Source organism: Miniopterus natalensis, chromosome 3 (assembly GCF_054644295.1).
Source record: "Miniopterus natalensis isolate mMinNat1 chromosome 3, mMinNat1.hap1, whole genome shotgun sequence".
NCBI classification, from domain to species: Eukaryota; Metazoa; Chordata; class Mammalia; order Chiroptera; family Miniopteridae; genus Miniopterus; species Miniopterus natalensis.
Window position 1 is genome coordinate 94,367,054 of NC_142083.1, and position 17,244 is coordinate 94,384,297.

Here is a 17,244-nt window from a genome sequence, read left to right on the forward strand (position 1 = left end):
TGAGCAGTCACTCCTGGGGAGGTGGAGGTTGAGGGCTAACTAACCCATACCACCTGTGGTCAGGCTCCTTGCTCTGCACCCATGTAATCGCCAGACCAAGCCCCCGTCAACCCTGGACACACCATCCCAAGGGCCCCATCAGGGCTTGTCTGCACCTTGGCTGTGAGGATGCGGTCCTGCTCCCTGAGGTCTATCTAGGTGACAAGAGCAGCCCCCAGTCCCCAGTGGGGAGACCCTGCTCCAGCAGGCCAAGAAGACGCAGGGCAAGGCCAGTGGCCAGCACAGGATGTGTGCCAGCCTTGCCTGCCCATGAAAGGGTCTCAGAGGGAACAGAAGGGGAGATCTGACCACAGCACCAGGGGACCCCTCCTCCCGGCCACTGAGGGTCTAATACTAGAGGCCATGGAGAGGAGACCTGATCTCCCTGGGCACAGCAACAGTGAGCAGGGGGTGGCCTGTGTGGGAGTGAGGCAGGAAAAGGACACACCCTGCAGGCAGCAGTTTGTGGAAATGTTTTAATTAGAGGATTCTTAGATACAGTGGTTAATCTATTGCCCACAATTCCTCACTAATTAGGCGCCTCATGCTAGGAACACACTCTCTTCCCTTACAGTAGAAACAGAATGATCACATTTCATAGTTCTCCTGTTACAAGATTCACATCTTTGTTAAGCCAAGAACTGTGGCACAAAAGGACATTTCATTAGCCAAAGTCACGACAATGTGCTAGAAACATCGATTACTTTAGAATGCTTTAACTAGAAAATATATTGCATTTCCATATATATTAACCATATACATGTGTAACTATTACTAAGTGTAGTTCAGTCATTACAAAATAAGACATTCTGGGAGGGGCTATACACACACACGACCCACTGAACCCCCCGCATAAGGCCCTCTGCATTAGGAATAACCATGAACATCAAACTGAGAGCTCAGAGCTCAGCAACCCAACAGATGTCCAGCTAAGCAAGTGAACAAGGCACTGGGCCCTCGGGCCATGCTGTCGGCTGAGGGGGCCACATTTCTTGGGGTGAACAGAGGCACCCCTTCCTGGCCAAGGGCCTGGATCACCAGCCCTTCTTGTGTTTCTCACCCCTTTGGGGACCATCTCCACGTCAGTCTACATGCCAGAGCCACAGGCAACCTGGTTCTGACAAGGGTCCTTGGGGTGGGAGGGCAATGGCAAGGCCGGCTGATACAGGGCCAGCCCTGGACCTCTGTACTGGTCAGCTCTGTGTTCACTGGGACCCAGAGGCCAGGTCCCCTTCTGTCACTTCCTGTCTCCATCTATGGCACCTTCCCGCAGAGCCAGGGCCCAGGATTGCTTCTGATAGAACCAGCAGCCAACTCCTGGAAACTGTTGTGGCCTCAGGTTCCAGGGTTCTTTCTGAGAGTGGCCTCCTTGGGCAACCAGGTTCAGAACGCTTCAGAAGACAAAGAACATGCGACAGTGGCCCTCAGAGCTGCTCTATAGGGGTGTCCCAGTGCCTGAGACTACCTGTACCCAGGGGTGGGGGCTAATGCGGTGAGCGGGGGAAGGCCAGGATGCTACATGCAAAGGCCCAAGGGCAGTGCCAGATGTGAGGTGGCTACATGCCATGGCTCAGCCACCCTGGCCTGGGTTTAGGCTTCTCCTCCTGATGGCTCAGGCAGCGTGCCCTTTAGAAGGGTCTTGACACCAGTTCCAACTTGACCAGATCTGAACTCTAGTGCTCTACAGCCCAAAGACCCAGGTGGGATAGACAGAAACCCTGGACACACACCATTTCTGTACATACCACTATTTACAAAGGACCAGGACAAGTGCCATGTAGGACCCAGGCATAGGCAGCGAGACCTGCTGGGGCCGAGGCCTGTGCTCTGTGGGGCCTGCAGCTGCAGAAGGGGGTGGGGAGACACCCCGAGGCTGCCTCCTCATACTTTTAATGACAATAATGCAACAAAAACCTTTATATAAACAGTTTATTTACTCTAAACAGCAACACAGACAAAACGCCATATAAACACAAAGGAAGTGATGCGGAAACAAGAGGCTGGCTGACTTTGGATCTGAGGCTCATAGCAACACAACCCGGGTTCTGCAGAGCGAAGGACAGAGGCGCGAGGGCAGGGGACAGGCTGATTTCTTTTTCATACAGCCAGCTGGAGGCTACGTGTGGCTCGGACAGTGGGAAGCATGCCTGCACCCGCGAGCAAAGGGAACTAGCTCCTCAGGGACTCATAGAAGTATAAAAGTTTATAATTTTACAGCAGTTGAAATACTGACATCAATATTAAAATAAAAGCAAGTTTTACATAACAATCAAAAATACAAAAGACTGAAGGAAGAGACCCTGTATGAAAAACTGGGCAATTCAGCAAGTGGAGAACTGTGTACCAGTGGCGGAAATGGAAAATGGCGCCCGCCCACCTCCCCTAGGTGACTAGTAATTGTATAGAGCAACGCTAGATCTGCAAATGTTGTAAACAAGTTCTTGCCAAACCAATCCTTTCCTTTTGATGTTGCCGCAGGTCGCTGCTTATGAGGGTGCAAACTTCTTGGCTTGTGCTCGAACCCTTTTCTCATATTCCACTCTGTTTTGGCTGAGGAGGTCAAGAGAGACAGACAGGTTAGAATAGCCTGGGCTGGGAGTTCACAAGTCTCACCAGTGACCAGCAGTTTCTCTCTTCTGTTTGCTCATCTGGTCTTCAAAGACATCTGGCGGGTTTTCCCATGGGACTCTCAGCCCCGAGTGTGAAGGTGTGGAGGCAGCTCTCTAGTGGTCGGGGAAGGACCTCAGCGGGGACTCCAGTATGAGAGGGTGGGGTGCGAGGGCAGCAAACTCGCCATCAGAGGAGACCAGCCGCTACCAGGGATCAATGTGACCTCAAGGCCCATGGGTACATGATGTTTATGAACAGGGCTCCTTCACAACCAGGTCAGAGGTCTCGTCAAACACCTCAGGGGCTGGTCATGAACCCTCCTCAGAGCTCAGGCTCAGTGTGTGTACTCAGGGCACTCATACCCTGGATAAGAAAGCCAGGGGTCCTTCCAGCCTGTGCTCTCAAGTGTGCCTTTCAGAGCACTGGTCCCAGCCCATGAGCAGGCCCAAGGGTTGAGGCACAGAGGGGCCACCAAAAGAATTTCCCTCAGCTCTGCCTAGTGCAGACAACAGGCCCTGGTGCCCTGGGTCCTCCTTTCTAGCCTCTCTGGGGAAAGGCTGCAATGCCAGCACCCGGAGAGGCGGAAACTTGCCTGGAGCCTGCACTGAGCTGGCATGGTGCCCAGGCGCACACCAATCCCAGGAGGCCAGTCAGCACCACGCCTGGCTGAGAGCCAAGAGTGAAGGCCAGAGGACAAGCTTCTACTGCCAGGCCATGCTCCCACCCTGGCCAAGGGCCCAGACTCCCAGGTGGAGGCAGCTAACTAGGAGGGCCCTGGAAGGAGCTGGAAGCAATAACAGAAGCAACCCAGTCCAGCCCTGCCATTTACCAAGTGAGGCTGGGCACAGGGTGTCTCCCCTAGAGCACTGGGGCACCTGCCAGTGTAGGACACGCCCTATGACCTTCTGAAAACATGAGATATCTGAAAAAACAGATCAAGCATGTTTCATAAAAGGTGCTTTTAAACTGGATGCTTACGGAGAAACAGTATCTCATTCCTGTGAAGTAGTGTATGATGCCATCTGGCACGAAAGGAGCCCATAGTGCAGAAAAGATACTCCAGTCCTGAGTAGGCACACAACTGGGAGCACCCAATGGCACACAGCAGTAACCCTCTGAAGCCCTGCTGCGAATGCCACAATACTGCAACTAACTAGTGAGTGCCACAGCAGACGGGGCTGTAGGCCATACGCAAGCCATCAAGATACACGGACAACTCACCCAGGAGTAATACCCATTCTGCAACACACTCCAGGACTGGCAAACTCTCTCTAAAGGCCCGCAAGAAGACATTTTGGCTCTGTGGGCCATGTGGTCTATCACAATGGCTCAGCTCAGACAGCAAGTGGCCCTATTTACAAAGGGCCTGACAGGCCTGATGCAGGCAGATGTTGCAGTGAATATTATACAGCACCCAGTTCAAGGGTCAAGGTATGAGAACTCATCTCCCGGAGCTGCTGATGCACAGCAGCCAATAAGAAACAGGTAAATTCAAGGTAAGCTTTGCTGGAATCACAGCAATTCCTTGGCCTGGAGGAGGAGAGCCTCAGTCGCTGCCCAGGAGCATCTTGTCACTCTCGGCCACCAGGGGGCACCCCAGCCCCCAAACTGGGTTGGACCCAAGAACTTGAAGCCATTTTTGGGGGGAGAAATGCATCTCTTGCAACCTGGTGCTTCTCTTCAGATGAACTCAGGCCACCTCAGCTGTTTAGAGCGATCTACCCTCCAACCTGTTGCAATTCCAGATAACCCCCCCCTTGAAAGGAACAAGCCCCTACCCAACCTCTCTCTGTGGGTCAGCCCTTTGGGCCCCAGGTTTCTGAACATGGGTAAGTGGAGCAATAGGGGTCAGAGCCGCCAACCCGGCATAACTCCCTGCCCAGACCAGCCTGGGAGGCTGGCCAGGAAGGCCAGGGTCCTCCCCACTGTCCAACCAGCCAACCCCATGTGCTAGGTTTAGCTCCACTGCTCACACTAAGTCACACCAGGCCCTCTTCCCACAGCACCCAGGTGACCAAGAGCAAGTCAGGAGCGCCACTCCCCTAGTGGACCATACCCCTCAGAGTTGCCATACCCAGGGTGGGCCAAAGGAGAGCAGAGGCGGGAGGTCTGTCGCCTCTTCCTCCAGTGTCCACACCCTTCCCTCTGAGCTGAACAGGGCTCCTGGAGGCACTGGGTTTGCCTGGCGATAGCCCATCAGGGGCAGTTAGGTCAACAGGAGCCCATGTCATCTGCCAGCCTCCTGCCAACCCCCACCAACATCGCTCTGGCCACGCCAGCCCTGGCTGCCCATTCTTGCCACCATAGGCCCTTTGCACATGTAGCTCCTCAGATGCCTCCCTGGCCACCTCACAGTCCCCCTTTGTGGCACAGGTGCCAGCTGCCACATGAGCTTGTGTCTCAGCCACCCTCCCAGGCTGCTGGGAGGGTCAGGACTATCCACCCACCCACAGCCTGCCTACTGCTCCTTCCTACAGGCAGCCTAGACTGGGGAAGGCTGTGCAAGCTGAGAGAGGTCAAGGCAAGTAGGGCCAGATAGCTACTAACCAGTAAATTGTGTAGGCCTCTGCTTGAGCTGGATCTTGGATATTTGGTTCATTTAGAAGTTCCTGTATTCCTAATAAGATCTGTGTAAGAGAGAAAAACAAAGCAAGGTGGGAGGTCAGCAGTTCAAATGGCAAACCGGCCCTGAAGGAAGGTTGAGGTGAGGCCCTCACACTGCATACCTGCTTAATCGTGATGGCTGGCCTCCAGTCCTTGTCTTCCTCGAGGATGGACAGGCACACAGTGCCTGAAGGGTACACGTTCGGGTGAAATAATGGTGGTTCAAATTTGCCTAGATCATGTGGAAGAAAGGAAATGTGTTTTGGTGGCAGTTGTCCTACAGAATAATGTCCTGTCCTGATGACATCCTCATCTTCCCTGCACCAGGACACCTTACTGGTTATCAGACATTTCCCAAAGAACTGTTTACAAAAACAAAACTGGCCACAAGGCGGGAGGAGGTGGGGAAGAGGTAGGAGAGGAGCAAGTGTGCTTTCCTGATGGACTCAGAGGCAGAGCCACGTCCCTCCACAGGACAGTCAGAGCAAAGCCCCAGGCAGTCTTCCCAGCCAGCCTGGCCTAGGGAAGGTGGGAAGGGGCTGCTGCAGCAGGTGAAGAGGGTATGGTGAAGCAGCCAAGGTCCTTCCAAATGAGGGGCCATTTTCAAAGCAGCTCATTTTGCTTTAAAAACAGGCTTTTAGGATCCAATATTTTTCCTTAAAAAAAAAAATTTATTTTCTTTTGAAAAAATACATGTCAAGTTTGAAAAAACATCCACTAACATCAACAGCTTCTCAGAAAACTCCTTTATACACTACCCATTCCATTTGCGCCACTAAACCAACCTGCAGTCCCCAGGGAGGATGTCTCGAACCGGATCTCCCCACTCTACACTCACAGGTCAGTGGCAGTTACTCATTCCTGTTGCTGCACAGCATCCACTGGGAGACTAGCCACCCCATGACTTGCCCACCACAAGCAGGTGTACTTTTGAGTGAATACAAATAAAGCTGTGATTGCTCCTGGATGTGAATTCTGGTGCACACATGTGCACTTCCGTATGGAAATGCTGGATCACAGGGTATCTGTGTTGAACATGGATGTTGCCAGTTTTCAAAGTGGCTGTGCCCACTTACATCTCACTGCTTCAGTCTTACCAATACCTGGTGTGTCAGTAGTGAACTTCAGCCATTGTTAAATGAATCGTGGTTGCCTCTCATGGCTCTAAGTTGCATTTTCCTGATGATCTCTGAGAGTAAGCACCTTTCATTTACTGGGATGAACTGGCTACTTCTTTGGAGTTCTTATTCGTCTCTTGCATACTTTTCTATTGGGTTGCCTCTTATTGATTTGTAGGAGCTCTTTACATATGCTGGACACAAGCCTTTTGTCAATTACACGTCTTGCAAATATCCTCTACTCTGCATTTGCCTTTCTGCTCTTTTAATTGTACATTTGGTGAACACAAGTTCCTAATTTTAATTTAATCTGACTTCTTAGCTAGAAAAGTGTATCAATGATGAATATTAGTATCTCCAAGCCCCCCAGCACCCCTTTCCAGTCTCTGTCTTTCTTCCATATGAAGTCACCCTCCTGACTTCTCACACCGTTCATCGCATGGCCTGTTGTTGACCTTCATAAACTCCTGTGTCTGGCTCCACCCACTCAGCATGTGTGGGAGAGTCATTCATGCTGTGTACTCGTAGGCCCTTCATTTCTGCTGCTGCATTTATTTATCCATTCAACACTTGGGTTGTCTCCAGCTTTTGGCTTTTACAAATGGGGTTGTTATAAACATGATTGTCCATGCCTTTTGGTAAACACATGTATGCATTTCTATTGAGTATTTACTTGAGTGGAACAGCTGGGTCCTCGGGTAGGGATAAGTTTAGCTTCAGTAGACATGGCAGACAGCTCTTCAAGAAATGTTCAAAAGTTACTTTCTTTAGTCGCATCTGAGGGCTCTCACTGCTCTGCAACCTCTCCCGCCTCAGTTATCTGCCTGTTCACTCTGTGGTTGTAACTTGTAATTCTCTGATAAGGAAGTTAAGCAGCTCTCTATGGTGATTGGCCAGGTGGAGATCCTCTTGCCAAGGGCCCATTCCATCAAGTGGCTTTTTTTTTTTTTTTTGCCATTTCCTTATTGATTTATAAATGCTCTTGATATATTCAGGATAAGTACTGATGTATAAATATAATCTTTTCCCCTCTCACTGTCAGTGGTGTCTTTTAGTGAAGAGATGGTCTTAATTTCAGTATAGTCCCAGTGATCCTTTTCCCCCTCTGGCAGAAAAGCACTCTTAATGCTTCCCTGGTTAAGAAGGCTTTGCCTATCCAAGTCATGAAGACACCCTCCTGTCTTCCTCTAAAAGCGGTACTGTCCCACCCGTCTTCCCACTGGGCATCACAATCCATCTGGAAGGCTTTGGTCTATAGGGGGATACTGAGTTCTCCCTTTGTCCACTGGGACAGTCAGTTGTCCCAGTTCATGCATCAGACCACCATCCTCTCCCCATGCATTGCAGCGTCACCTCATAAACCACTCCACTGTACCTGTGCTTTCTGGACTCTTTGCTCTGCATCTCTAATGTGTCTCTGTAGCAGATCTCAAACTGGTTTGTGTCATGCCCATCCTGCTAGCAGGTCTGGATACTTTTCCTCAATGAGCCCCAATCCAGGCCTCACTATCCTCCACTTCTAGAACCCCAAAGGCCATGGCAATTCTCAGCACTCTGCATTTCCTACATTTCAGAGCCTGTGGTATGACAATTTCCACAAAAAGCTGCTTGGATTTTGATTGGGACTATGCTGAATTTGTAGATCAACTTGGAGAGAACTTTGTAACTGTGCCTTCTGGTCCATAAACAAGGCCCACCTTGCCAGTTATGTAGGCTGCCCTTCATCCTCTCAGAAAGGTTTCAACTCTCAATATACAGGTCTTAAATATCTTTTGTTGGGTTTATTCCAAGGTACCTGATACTACTATAAAATGTATAGTTTAAACACTTTCATTTCTCGCAACTGTATGACAGTGCGCTTTTATATGTTAACCTTTTATTCAGCAACCTTAATAAACAGACTTAGACAAAGATGCTCTATGGTCTAAGTCTTCTTTTTCCATTCTCTGCTGGGATTTCTTTTTCCTGCCTTACTGCATTTGCTTGGAATTCCAATACAATGTTGCATAGAAGTGATAAAAGCAGCTACGATTTATCTCACTTATTTAAAGTAATACCTACACATGGCACACACACAAAAATTCAAACAGTAAAGAACCACACCAAAGGAAATAAGTCTCCATCCCAGTGGTTATGCTATGAATTGATAATTTAAGTAAGTCTTCTGCTAGATGCTATTTTAATGGGAAACATCCTTCCATGTTTTAAATCACTAACCACAAAAGTTAACAGTTACATGTATTCTTGCCTTCCCACCCGCCGGGCACTTTCCCACACATGGAGGTGCAAGTCAACTCATTTAATTAACCAGCTGTGGACAGTGTTTGTTGATTCCCAGCTGCCAAGGGAGAGAGCTTTGGCGCCCTCCCTCCCCAAGTTGTGCTAAACTGCATCGTGACGGTCTAGCTGTAGCACTGTTTTAAACACAGCACCGGCCTTTTCTTCCTGCTGCCTTCTCTGGAGGCTTGTGTGTTATCCATCCAGGCTGCAGATGCAGGCATGGAGTTAGGTGTGAAATTCTAACAGATGACAGGTCGCAGCAAACAAAATCCTCTGAGCAGTAAGGTTCTGAATGGTGGTCCTTCTGCATGTCCATCCCCACCTGGGGCAGGTATGTGGTAGCTTCATCCCTGACAGGCACTAAGGGTTCAAGGAGCCTCACCAGGATCTCATGAACATTCCCTCTAGGGCCCAGGAGCTTCCCAGTTGTAGAGCTGAGACGTGAGACTTGGTCTGTTGGGTGCACCTCCCACCCCAGGGCTAGAAACACAGTCAACTGTAGGAATCAGAACGCTGGAGCCACCCTGTGTGGAGCAGCGTGTGAAATAACCAACATGCCCGGAGGCGAGGCTCTCTGAAGAGGACTCAGATCTCTGCTGAAGCACCGTCAAAGCCAACCTTTGAGGACTTCATTGTACTTACATTTTGGAGGTGAGGATGGATAGTCATCTTTGAAGAGCATCCGTAGTTTAAACAAGCCTCCTTCCCAAGGGGTCTGTTGGGAAATGAAGCAGTGATTAGGTGTGTGCTGCCTTCTGCTGCAGGGGCCCAGGAGGAGGGGCATGCTGCTGCTATACAGCCCCCAGTGGGCCCCAGTGACCCTGCGCACAGTCCATGGTCCCAACAGGACTGACAGGACCTCCATGAGCCCCAAGAGCCAGTGGGAAAGAATCTTCCTTGGAGAGGAGCAGACAGGTGGCCCATGGTGGCTGTCCCCTCCAACCCCGGGATGGGGGTCAGGGTCCGCTCCTGAGCAGGTATGGTGAGGACTTAAGTGAGCTCAAGTGCAGACCCCCTCCCTCAGGTCCCGCCTGCCCCTGGTCAGCCTCCTAGCTCTTCAGTATAACACTCCTCCCCAATTGGGAGGGAGACAACTACAGCCCACCAGCCTGTCCTAAGATGAGGGCCTATGTATGGGCTAAATGGATGCTGGGGTACATGCTGGGCCCTCAAAAGAGCCGCAGCTGAAGCAAACCCAGGCCACATCGTCTTGTGGACAAAGTCCTAATCTTGCTGGCTCAATGCAGAGGAAGGAGACTGCCCAGAAGCACCAAGGCTGAGCACATGGATTCTCATGAGACCATGGAGGAAGGAAGTGGAGGCAATGAGGCCTCCCTCAGCACAACCCAAAAGCTTCAGGGGTCTCCTCCTTCCCTTGGAGTCACCAGGAAGAGCCATACGCTGGGCTGTTGGGGGACCCTCACTCCCTAATGCCTCAAACGCACTGGTTTTAACTGGCCTGGGCACACTTAGGGGAACCAAGGAGGACCTTGGGAGGACTGTGGCTGTGTGTGAAGGACATGTGGGGCCACATGCAACCATCATAGGTGGTCAGGGATTTGCGACCATTCCAGAATGCTCCAGTTTCAGCACATCCAGGCAAGGACAAACTCAAAGGCTTTGGTGGCACCTATGGCTCCTTCTCCATCCTGTCTTCAAGATCCTCTTTGCTCCCAAAGATGCATCAGGGTCTGGGCCTACTACCCCTGCCATAGCTCAGCTCCTTTCAGAATTAAAACTGCTTGGAGTGGAGTGGTGTTACGTCACCCTAACCTTGTCCCACCATTTCATGTCCCCTGGCCTGTGTGATCACCACACCACACCTGAACCTTCTGAAGGGCCGAAGTGTCCCTAGCAGTCCTCCCCATACACGAGTATGGGCCCTTCTTACCCCTTTCTTCCCTGGAATGGCGCACTCCCAGTTCATGAGGTTCATTGTGCCATCGGGGTTTTTTGTCGGGACAGCCACAAAACCCTGAGAGAAAACCACACACAAGCACATCAGCGCTGTGGCAGCTCATGTTAGCTGCTCATAGGAGCCGTGTGCCTCCCACCGCCCAGAGGCACAGGGCTCACAATAGGGCCCCGTCTATAGGGACTGGGCAGTGTAGTCGGGGAAATGATCCACTGTGCTACAGGAAGAAATAAAGCTTTTCTTACAAATGGGTGGTCTTTTCTCCAAGCTTTCCTCTCCTGGGCGAGTCTGCTGAGAGCAATCCCCGACATATTCAAAGTCCTGAAAGAGAGAGCAAAGATGCAATCAGGAGGAAAACCTGGTTCCTTCTGCCCCTTCCCTCTCGCACCTGCCCAGTGAGCAGACTTGTTTCCAAGAAGTGGGTAAGTGAAGGTTCTCACATGGCCCATAGAGATCTCGCATGCTCTTATCAAGCTGCCCCACCCAGCGTTTGGACAGGCATTAGGCCCTCAGGGGTGAATCCGGCCTTCTCCCACAAGCAAGTCACCACGGAAGAGGCCTGGGCCTCCTGGATACCTCCACGTGGGTGCCTTCCTTGCCAAACTGCCTAGCCCCAGGGGTCCACAGCACACCCCTCAGACTCCATTTCATGGTGATAGAGAGGTTCAGAGAAGCGAAGTAACAGGCCTGGGTCACAGTGCTGTAAGGTGCTATGCAGGGAGGGATGCCGTGTACTCCCAGCAGACACCTGGTACCTGCACCCCTCCTGCTTTAATCATACCCAGCAGTGGGCTGGAGTGACAGGGGTCCAGTTCTACTATCAGACCACACAGGAAAGGCAGGACCAGGTGGGGATACCCAGAGCACAGGGAAGGACAGGGATGAATCGCTTCCTTCTGCTGGTGGATGGATGCAGAGGCGTTGTCAGGCCCCCAGCTCACCAAGTGGAAAAGGGCCCCAGGGTGGAGGGCAGCCCAACTGCATTGTGGACAAGTCCCAGAGACAGCTTACCTGGCCCCATATCCAAGAGACCCACATGTCACCAGTGTCCCGGGCTCTTTCTTCTGCTCCCTCCACTTTCTCATCCTGCAGCCCCATCCTGGCACCCCACAACTAATGGATCAAAGGTCTGTTTCCCATTTACTTTGGGAAAGTCAAGCAAAGGGGAGCAGGCCGGCAGAGCCCAGGAACTCTTTGGGAGCACCAGGCAGGAGCAGGAAGGCTTAAGTAGGCCTGGACCACAGGCTTTCAAGGCTTAGTGCTTTTAGCTGTTCAAATTAGTGGCCTGGAGCCCTCAGGTAAAGCAGCAACTCCACATGCCTGGCACACCAGACCAGACTGCAGAGCACTGAATCGTAACCCCACTTCTAGTTGCCTATGAGAAAGCAGATGCAGAGGTGACATGGTCACAAAACCTGCTGGAGAATTTGACCCTAAGTGTACTTGTTGGTCTTCAAAGTCCATGGAAACACTGAAGATACCCTGAATTAAGTACATGTATTTACCATAAACAAGGCTTTAACACGACAAATGGTGATCAGCAGCTTCCTCAAGCCTTTAGGTTTATACTGAAGCCAGGGGACAGGTCTCCTCTCTACCTCTGCAGGGAAAAGATCTAGCACCTCAAGTTCCTGAATACAATGTGGGGTGCCCTCCACAATTACAACAGTGCTCTCAATCCTGTATGGAAAAAAATATTTCCAGCAAGGACAACACTTGACAGCAGCCGAGCTTTCCAGTCCAGTCTTGCCTACTGCCCTAGCCTCCACACAGGCCTGTTCCAGAGATAGGAAGGGAGGTCCACAGTAATCTGTGCACTAAGGCCACAGCCTCAATGCAAACCCAGGTGGTCTTCTGACTCCAGTCGCTGGGTGTCAGGGCTACTTTTCCCTCCTACTGCAGCACCCCCCGCCCCGTAACGAGTACTTCAACCTCCCCACTTCACCTCAGCTCCAGCTGACCCACAACTGCCCCAGCAACCCAAATTATGCCCTTCACCCCAGCATCCACACCACCTGGCTGCCCTGCCCTGTCCCCTCAGGTTCACACTGTTTGTGGAGAAGGTGTTAGGTCAGGCCAGCAGTTCAAAAGCAGACATCAAATGCACATTCCCAAGCCTCAGAGGTCACCATGGAGTCAGGAACTCTGGGTGGACTCCAGTGCTCTGGATTTTGGGCAGCTCCTGGCAACTGTTTTCCCAAGAAGTATAGAAGAAGGAGGGTTGGGATTGCCACTGCAGAAAAGCACTGCTGCCTCCAACACCACCCAAGAGCCCAGGTCTCAGACACTGGGTGAGTTACTATAAATCGCCAGACCAACTGTACATTTTTTTTTTAAATCCTCACCCGAGGATATTTTTTCCATTGCTTTTCAGAGAGAGTGGAAGGGGGAGAGAGATGTGAGAGAGACACATTGATTGGCTGCCTTCCGCATGCACCCTAACCAGGACTGGGGATCGAGCCTGCAACCAACGTACGTGCCCTTCCTTGGCCTCAATCGAACCCGGGACCCTTTAGTTCATGGGCCTACGATCTAACCATTGAGCAAAACCAGCCAAGGCAGATATGATACATTTTCAAAAAACAGGTATGCTTATATCATCACAAGAAAAGTGAGGGTCAGAAATCAAAGCCCTCCGGTCAAGGATGAGAGGTGACAGATGCACCTATTTGGGCTGTGGTCCCTAACTCCAGCACTCTGACCCAGGATGCACCTTTCAACCTTATCCGACCTCAAGATTAAGTCCAAAATAGATCAACACGAAGCTTGGACCCAATATAACTGCTCACTACAGCACACAACGTCAGAGCTCTGGCCTGCCCACTTCTTCCCCAGGGGATGTTTGACCAAACCATTGAGGTGCTCATAGTGAGCCTGCCAGGATGCTGCCCTGGGAGCTCATAGGTGAGGAGGTCCTGTGCTGGGAAGTGCTAGGTGCCAGGAGATGCAAAGTAGGATAGGACTATGGAGATGAGTGGCACCTGCTTTGAAATAGTGTCCAGGTGGCTACCCAAGCACAGCCTGCAGCAATCTGGCAGGAGACTGTTCCAGGCAGCATGGTTCAGGAACAGAAGGGTCTGGTGGGCCAGAGAAGAGTGTAAAGGGTGGGCTTGCATGAGGAATGTGGGAGCTGGTGTGTGGGGGTGTGTGTGGGGGGGTGGCGCAGAGGAGCATACCAGCCAGCTTCTGTCAGAGAAGTGGGCAGTGACAGTGATGGCTGGCTGGGAGGATGGAGTGGTAGCCCCGATGTCTGAAAATTCATTTCTAAGTTTCTCAAATCCTTCACTTCAACTGGTTCTTCTAAATGGCAGGACCCAATGCTATCCCCTACCAGTAGAAATGCCCTCCTCCCGCCACCTCCAGGTTTGAGGGCACAGCACATGTTAGCCTACAAAGTACTGCCCCATACCCACTGGCTTCCCCCACCAACAAGGCCCCCATAGGGCAGGCCCCTCATCCCTGGCCATGGCAAAGCAGACAGCACAGGCTGGCCTGGCAGGACACTTCTGCTGAATTAACTAACACAGGAGTTTAGTGACCAAAGGCAAGCAACCTGGTCCCTAGCCAGGCATCAGAACAGGTTTCTGAAGCCCAGGCCAGCTCTGGAACACTGAGGAACCACAGACACTGGTAGGGCCACACAATACTCAGAGGGCTCCAGAGGGGCTGGGCCGGGGGAGAGGCCAGCAGGGCAATCCAAGCGCAGCCTGCCTGCCTGCCGACCCTGTGCCAGGACCTCACCTCTTCTGCTCTGAAGATCAAACAAAGCTGCCCATAAAAGACCCTGTCCTAGTGCCTAGTTGTGGTTGTCCCAGGTATAAAAGGTTAATAATGAGAGATGCCAATGGACCAGACCAGGCACCAATAAGATCCTTTCTGCCACCAGGGCAAAGCTACAGGTGCTTACCCGCACTGTCCCAGGCAGACACCTGGTCTCAAGATGGTGCTTCCACTCTTGGTAGCCTTCCAGAGCCCAGGAGAAAGTAGCCAGTTTGTTACATTTTAATTACAAAACAGAAGCACTCATTCAGAATCCCACTTAAAAGGGACTCTGCCTTCCTCAACAGAGAGACACTTAAGGAGCAGCCAAGCTGTAGATAAAATATCTATGAACTACTAAAGACAGCCTACAGGACAAAGGCCTGGTTCTCCAGGCTTAGTGGCAAGATCTGCCCATGAACACCCTCTTCTCAGATCAGTTCTGCTGGCTGACAGCAGAGACTTCAGAGCTACTTACTGGCTTTGTGAGTGTGGCAAGTTGTTCATCTCCCCCAACCTCAGCTTCCTCATCTGTAAAATGGGCGATGATGGTACTCTGACCCACAGATTTGCCCAGGATGAAACAAATAGTGGATGAAAAGCCCCTGGAGAGGCCTTTCCCATCCAAACCCAAACTCCCCCAGGGGAAAGGTATTCACTTTGCCTGATTCAAGCACCCAGCCTCAGGACACCCTCTGCCCATGCTGCACTTCCTGTTCTTTCTCCACACACCTCCCAGGAACCCAGGCAGTTTCAGAAGCAAGGTCCCCCAAACGCCAAGACTCCCCAAAGACAAACACACAACAGCACACACAATTCACCCCTAAACCACCCAAAAGGTCACAAGCAAATCGGGACAAACTAGTATCCACCTCCCTTGTCTGTTGGACAGCTTCTCTACCTACAGGCAACGATGCCTTAATAGCGAGCTACATTTAGAGCTATGTTCTTGAAAAAGAAACAAAAAGCCAAATTAGCAAACACAGTACAGTAACTTTGCAAATCGAGGAACTAAGCATGCTTTCAAAATATACAAACCAAACCAGTTAAAACTGTGATTTAGGAGCGACTGCAAGCCCTGATCCTCATTCCCTTCCTTTCCTCCTACTCACGAAAATATCAGTTCCAACCTCCCTTCAACTGGTACAAAGCAATCTTAAAAACAAAAGAAAACTCTCCCTCTGGCGAAGCGCCGATGTTCAGGGTCCCACCAACGGGAAAGGAGCTCTCTAGAGGCGCAAGAAAACACACTTGTTTTGAATTTTAGACATCAAACACCACACAACACAACACCCCCCATCCCCAATCGAACCAGCAATTTTGCAACCCAAGACTTTCAACTCTCTCTGTTGGGCCTCTCTGCCCGGCTGGAGAGCGCCACAGGTTTGTGTGCGGACCCGTGACCCCGGAAACGCACGTCCCTCAGTGGAAGGAAAGCTCCTGTCAATCCCGCCTTGGCTTCCCGGTCGCACCGCGGACCCACGCCGGAGGGGACGCCAACACTTTCTCAAGGGAAAGCGACGGGAGCCCCAGGGGCAAGGCCGGGACGACGCCGAGACCGGGCCAGCAGTGTCGGGCCGTAGCCCGCGGCGTCAACAGCTCCGAGGCGGACGGTTCCCGGGCGCGGGGCCCGGATCAGGTCGGGGACCGCGCAGGGGGCGGGGGCGGGGGCCCGGGCTCTGGGGGTCGCGGCTGGAGGAGCACCCGCCCGGCCCGGCCCGACGGCGGCGGAGGCCCGCGCAGCCGAAGTCCGGCCCCCGCCCCGCCGCCGCCCCCCTGTGCGCCCCCAACCTGCGCTCACCTAGGGCGGCCGCGGCCCGGCGAGCGAGGCGGACGAAGCGGCGGCGACGGAGGCGGCGCGGCGCTTCCTTTGTCTCGGGACTTCCCTCCCGAGCCCGCTCCGCGCGCAGCCCGAGCGCTCCGAGGACCCCGGTGCGGGCGGGGCGCGGGCGGGGCCTGCGGGACCTGCCCGCTGCGCGCCTGTACCGCGCGCCGCCGCCACCGCCCGGCGTCCCGAGCCGACCTCGCCGCCGCACGCTGCGCGCCACCCGCGCCCCACCGCCGCGCGGCCGAGCCCGGAGCTCGCCCGGGGAGCTCGGTCGGGGGGCGGCTTTCCAGTCAGGCGGCTCTCTGGACACCTGTGCCCTTAAAGGAGCCGCGTCCCTGATGTGAGGGAGCGTCTGCAAACTCCCCGTTATGATGCGCGCGTCCACTCGAGGACACGCCGGTAAGCAGTGGGGTAAGGCGGAGCCCGAGATCTCCAAGGGTTTCCCGGATGTCCCGCGAGCACCTTTCTGGGCACGGGTTCCATTGGTCTCCTTTGGGCTAAGGCCCAGGGTCGAGGGGCAAGGGCCACCGAGGCCTAAGGATCCCCAGAAGCGTCGCAGCACTGTGGCGATGCCCCGAGTACGGCGCCCTGTGAAACCCTTTGCAATTGGCCAGTTTGGGGCGCTGGGTGGGGCGTACATCGAACCCGCCCAATAAGCTGACCCGGTACAAAAGACCGAGAGCCGGCCTGACCGACGGGAGGAGAAGTACGGACGCTCCCTAACTCGGGTGTTGGCTCAGGAGGAGGGGTTCGGGAGCTGCCGGCGGGCGGGGGAGGGACTAACCGGGAGGTCCCCCTCCCCCTTTCCCTTCCCCTCCCCCTTTCCCTTCCCCTCCCCCTTTCCCTTCCCCTCCCCCACCCTCCCCACCTCCCTACGCATTCCGCAGGGCTTTCCAGGCCTCGCTAGGCGCCTCCCTGTGGAGCCGCCCCCAGCCCCCAGCCCCCGCCCCCGGGCCAGCTTCGCTAGCCAAACCCCAGTTCTGCGTGGGGAGAGGGCGCTTTACAAGGTCAGCCCGCTCCGCCCGTCCGTGGGCGTTGTGGGATCTGGCAGAGGTGGGTGTGGAGGGCTTCTGGGCCGGGCCACATGGCGC

At 53.1% G+C, this 17,244-nt stretch overlaps 1 protein-coding gene across 3 annotated transcripts; it reads right to left on the minus strand.

Moving 5' to 3' along the window:
- Positions 1–501: 501 nt before the first annotated feature.
- Positions 502–16,207, minus strand: UBE2I (ubiquitin conjugating enzyme E2 I). Of its 3 annotated transcripts, XM_087815743.1 has the most exons (7): positions 16,127–16,207; positions 10,812–10,887; positions 10,543–10,626; positions 9,294–9,366; positions 5,376–5,485; positions 5,197–5,276; positions 502–2,589 (listed from the first exon to the last, which is right to left on the minus strand). In XM_087815743.1, exons 2-7 carry the CDS (start codon positions 10,875–10,877, stop codon positions 2,526–2,528), a joined length of 477 nt encoding a protein of 158 aa, XP_087671869.1. In that variant the 5' UTR covers positions 10,878–10,887; positions 16,127–16,207; the 3' UTR covers positions 502–2,525. The 3 variants fall into 3 exon arrangements, with proteins under 3 accessions (XP_087671869.1, XP_087671870.1, XP_016063580.1); XM_087815744.1 differs by lacking the exon at positions 10,543–10,626; XM_016208094.2 differs by lacking the exons at positions 10,543–10,626; positions 16,127–16,207 and having other exon boundaries at positions 10,812–11,028.
- Positions 16,208–17,244: the final 1,037 nt, after the last annotated feature.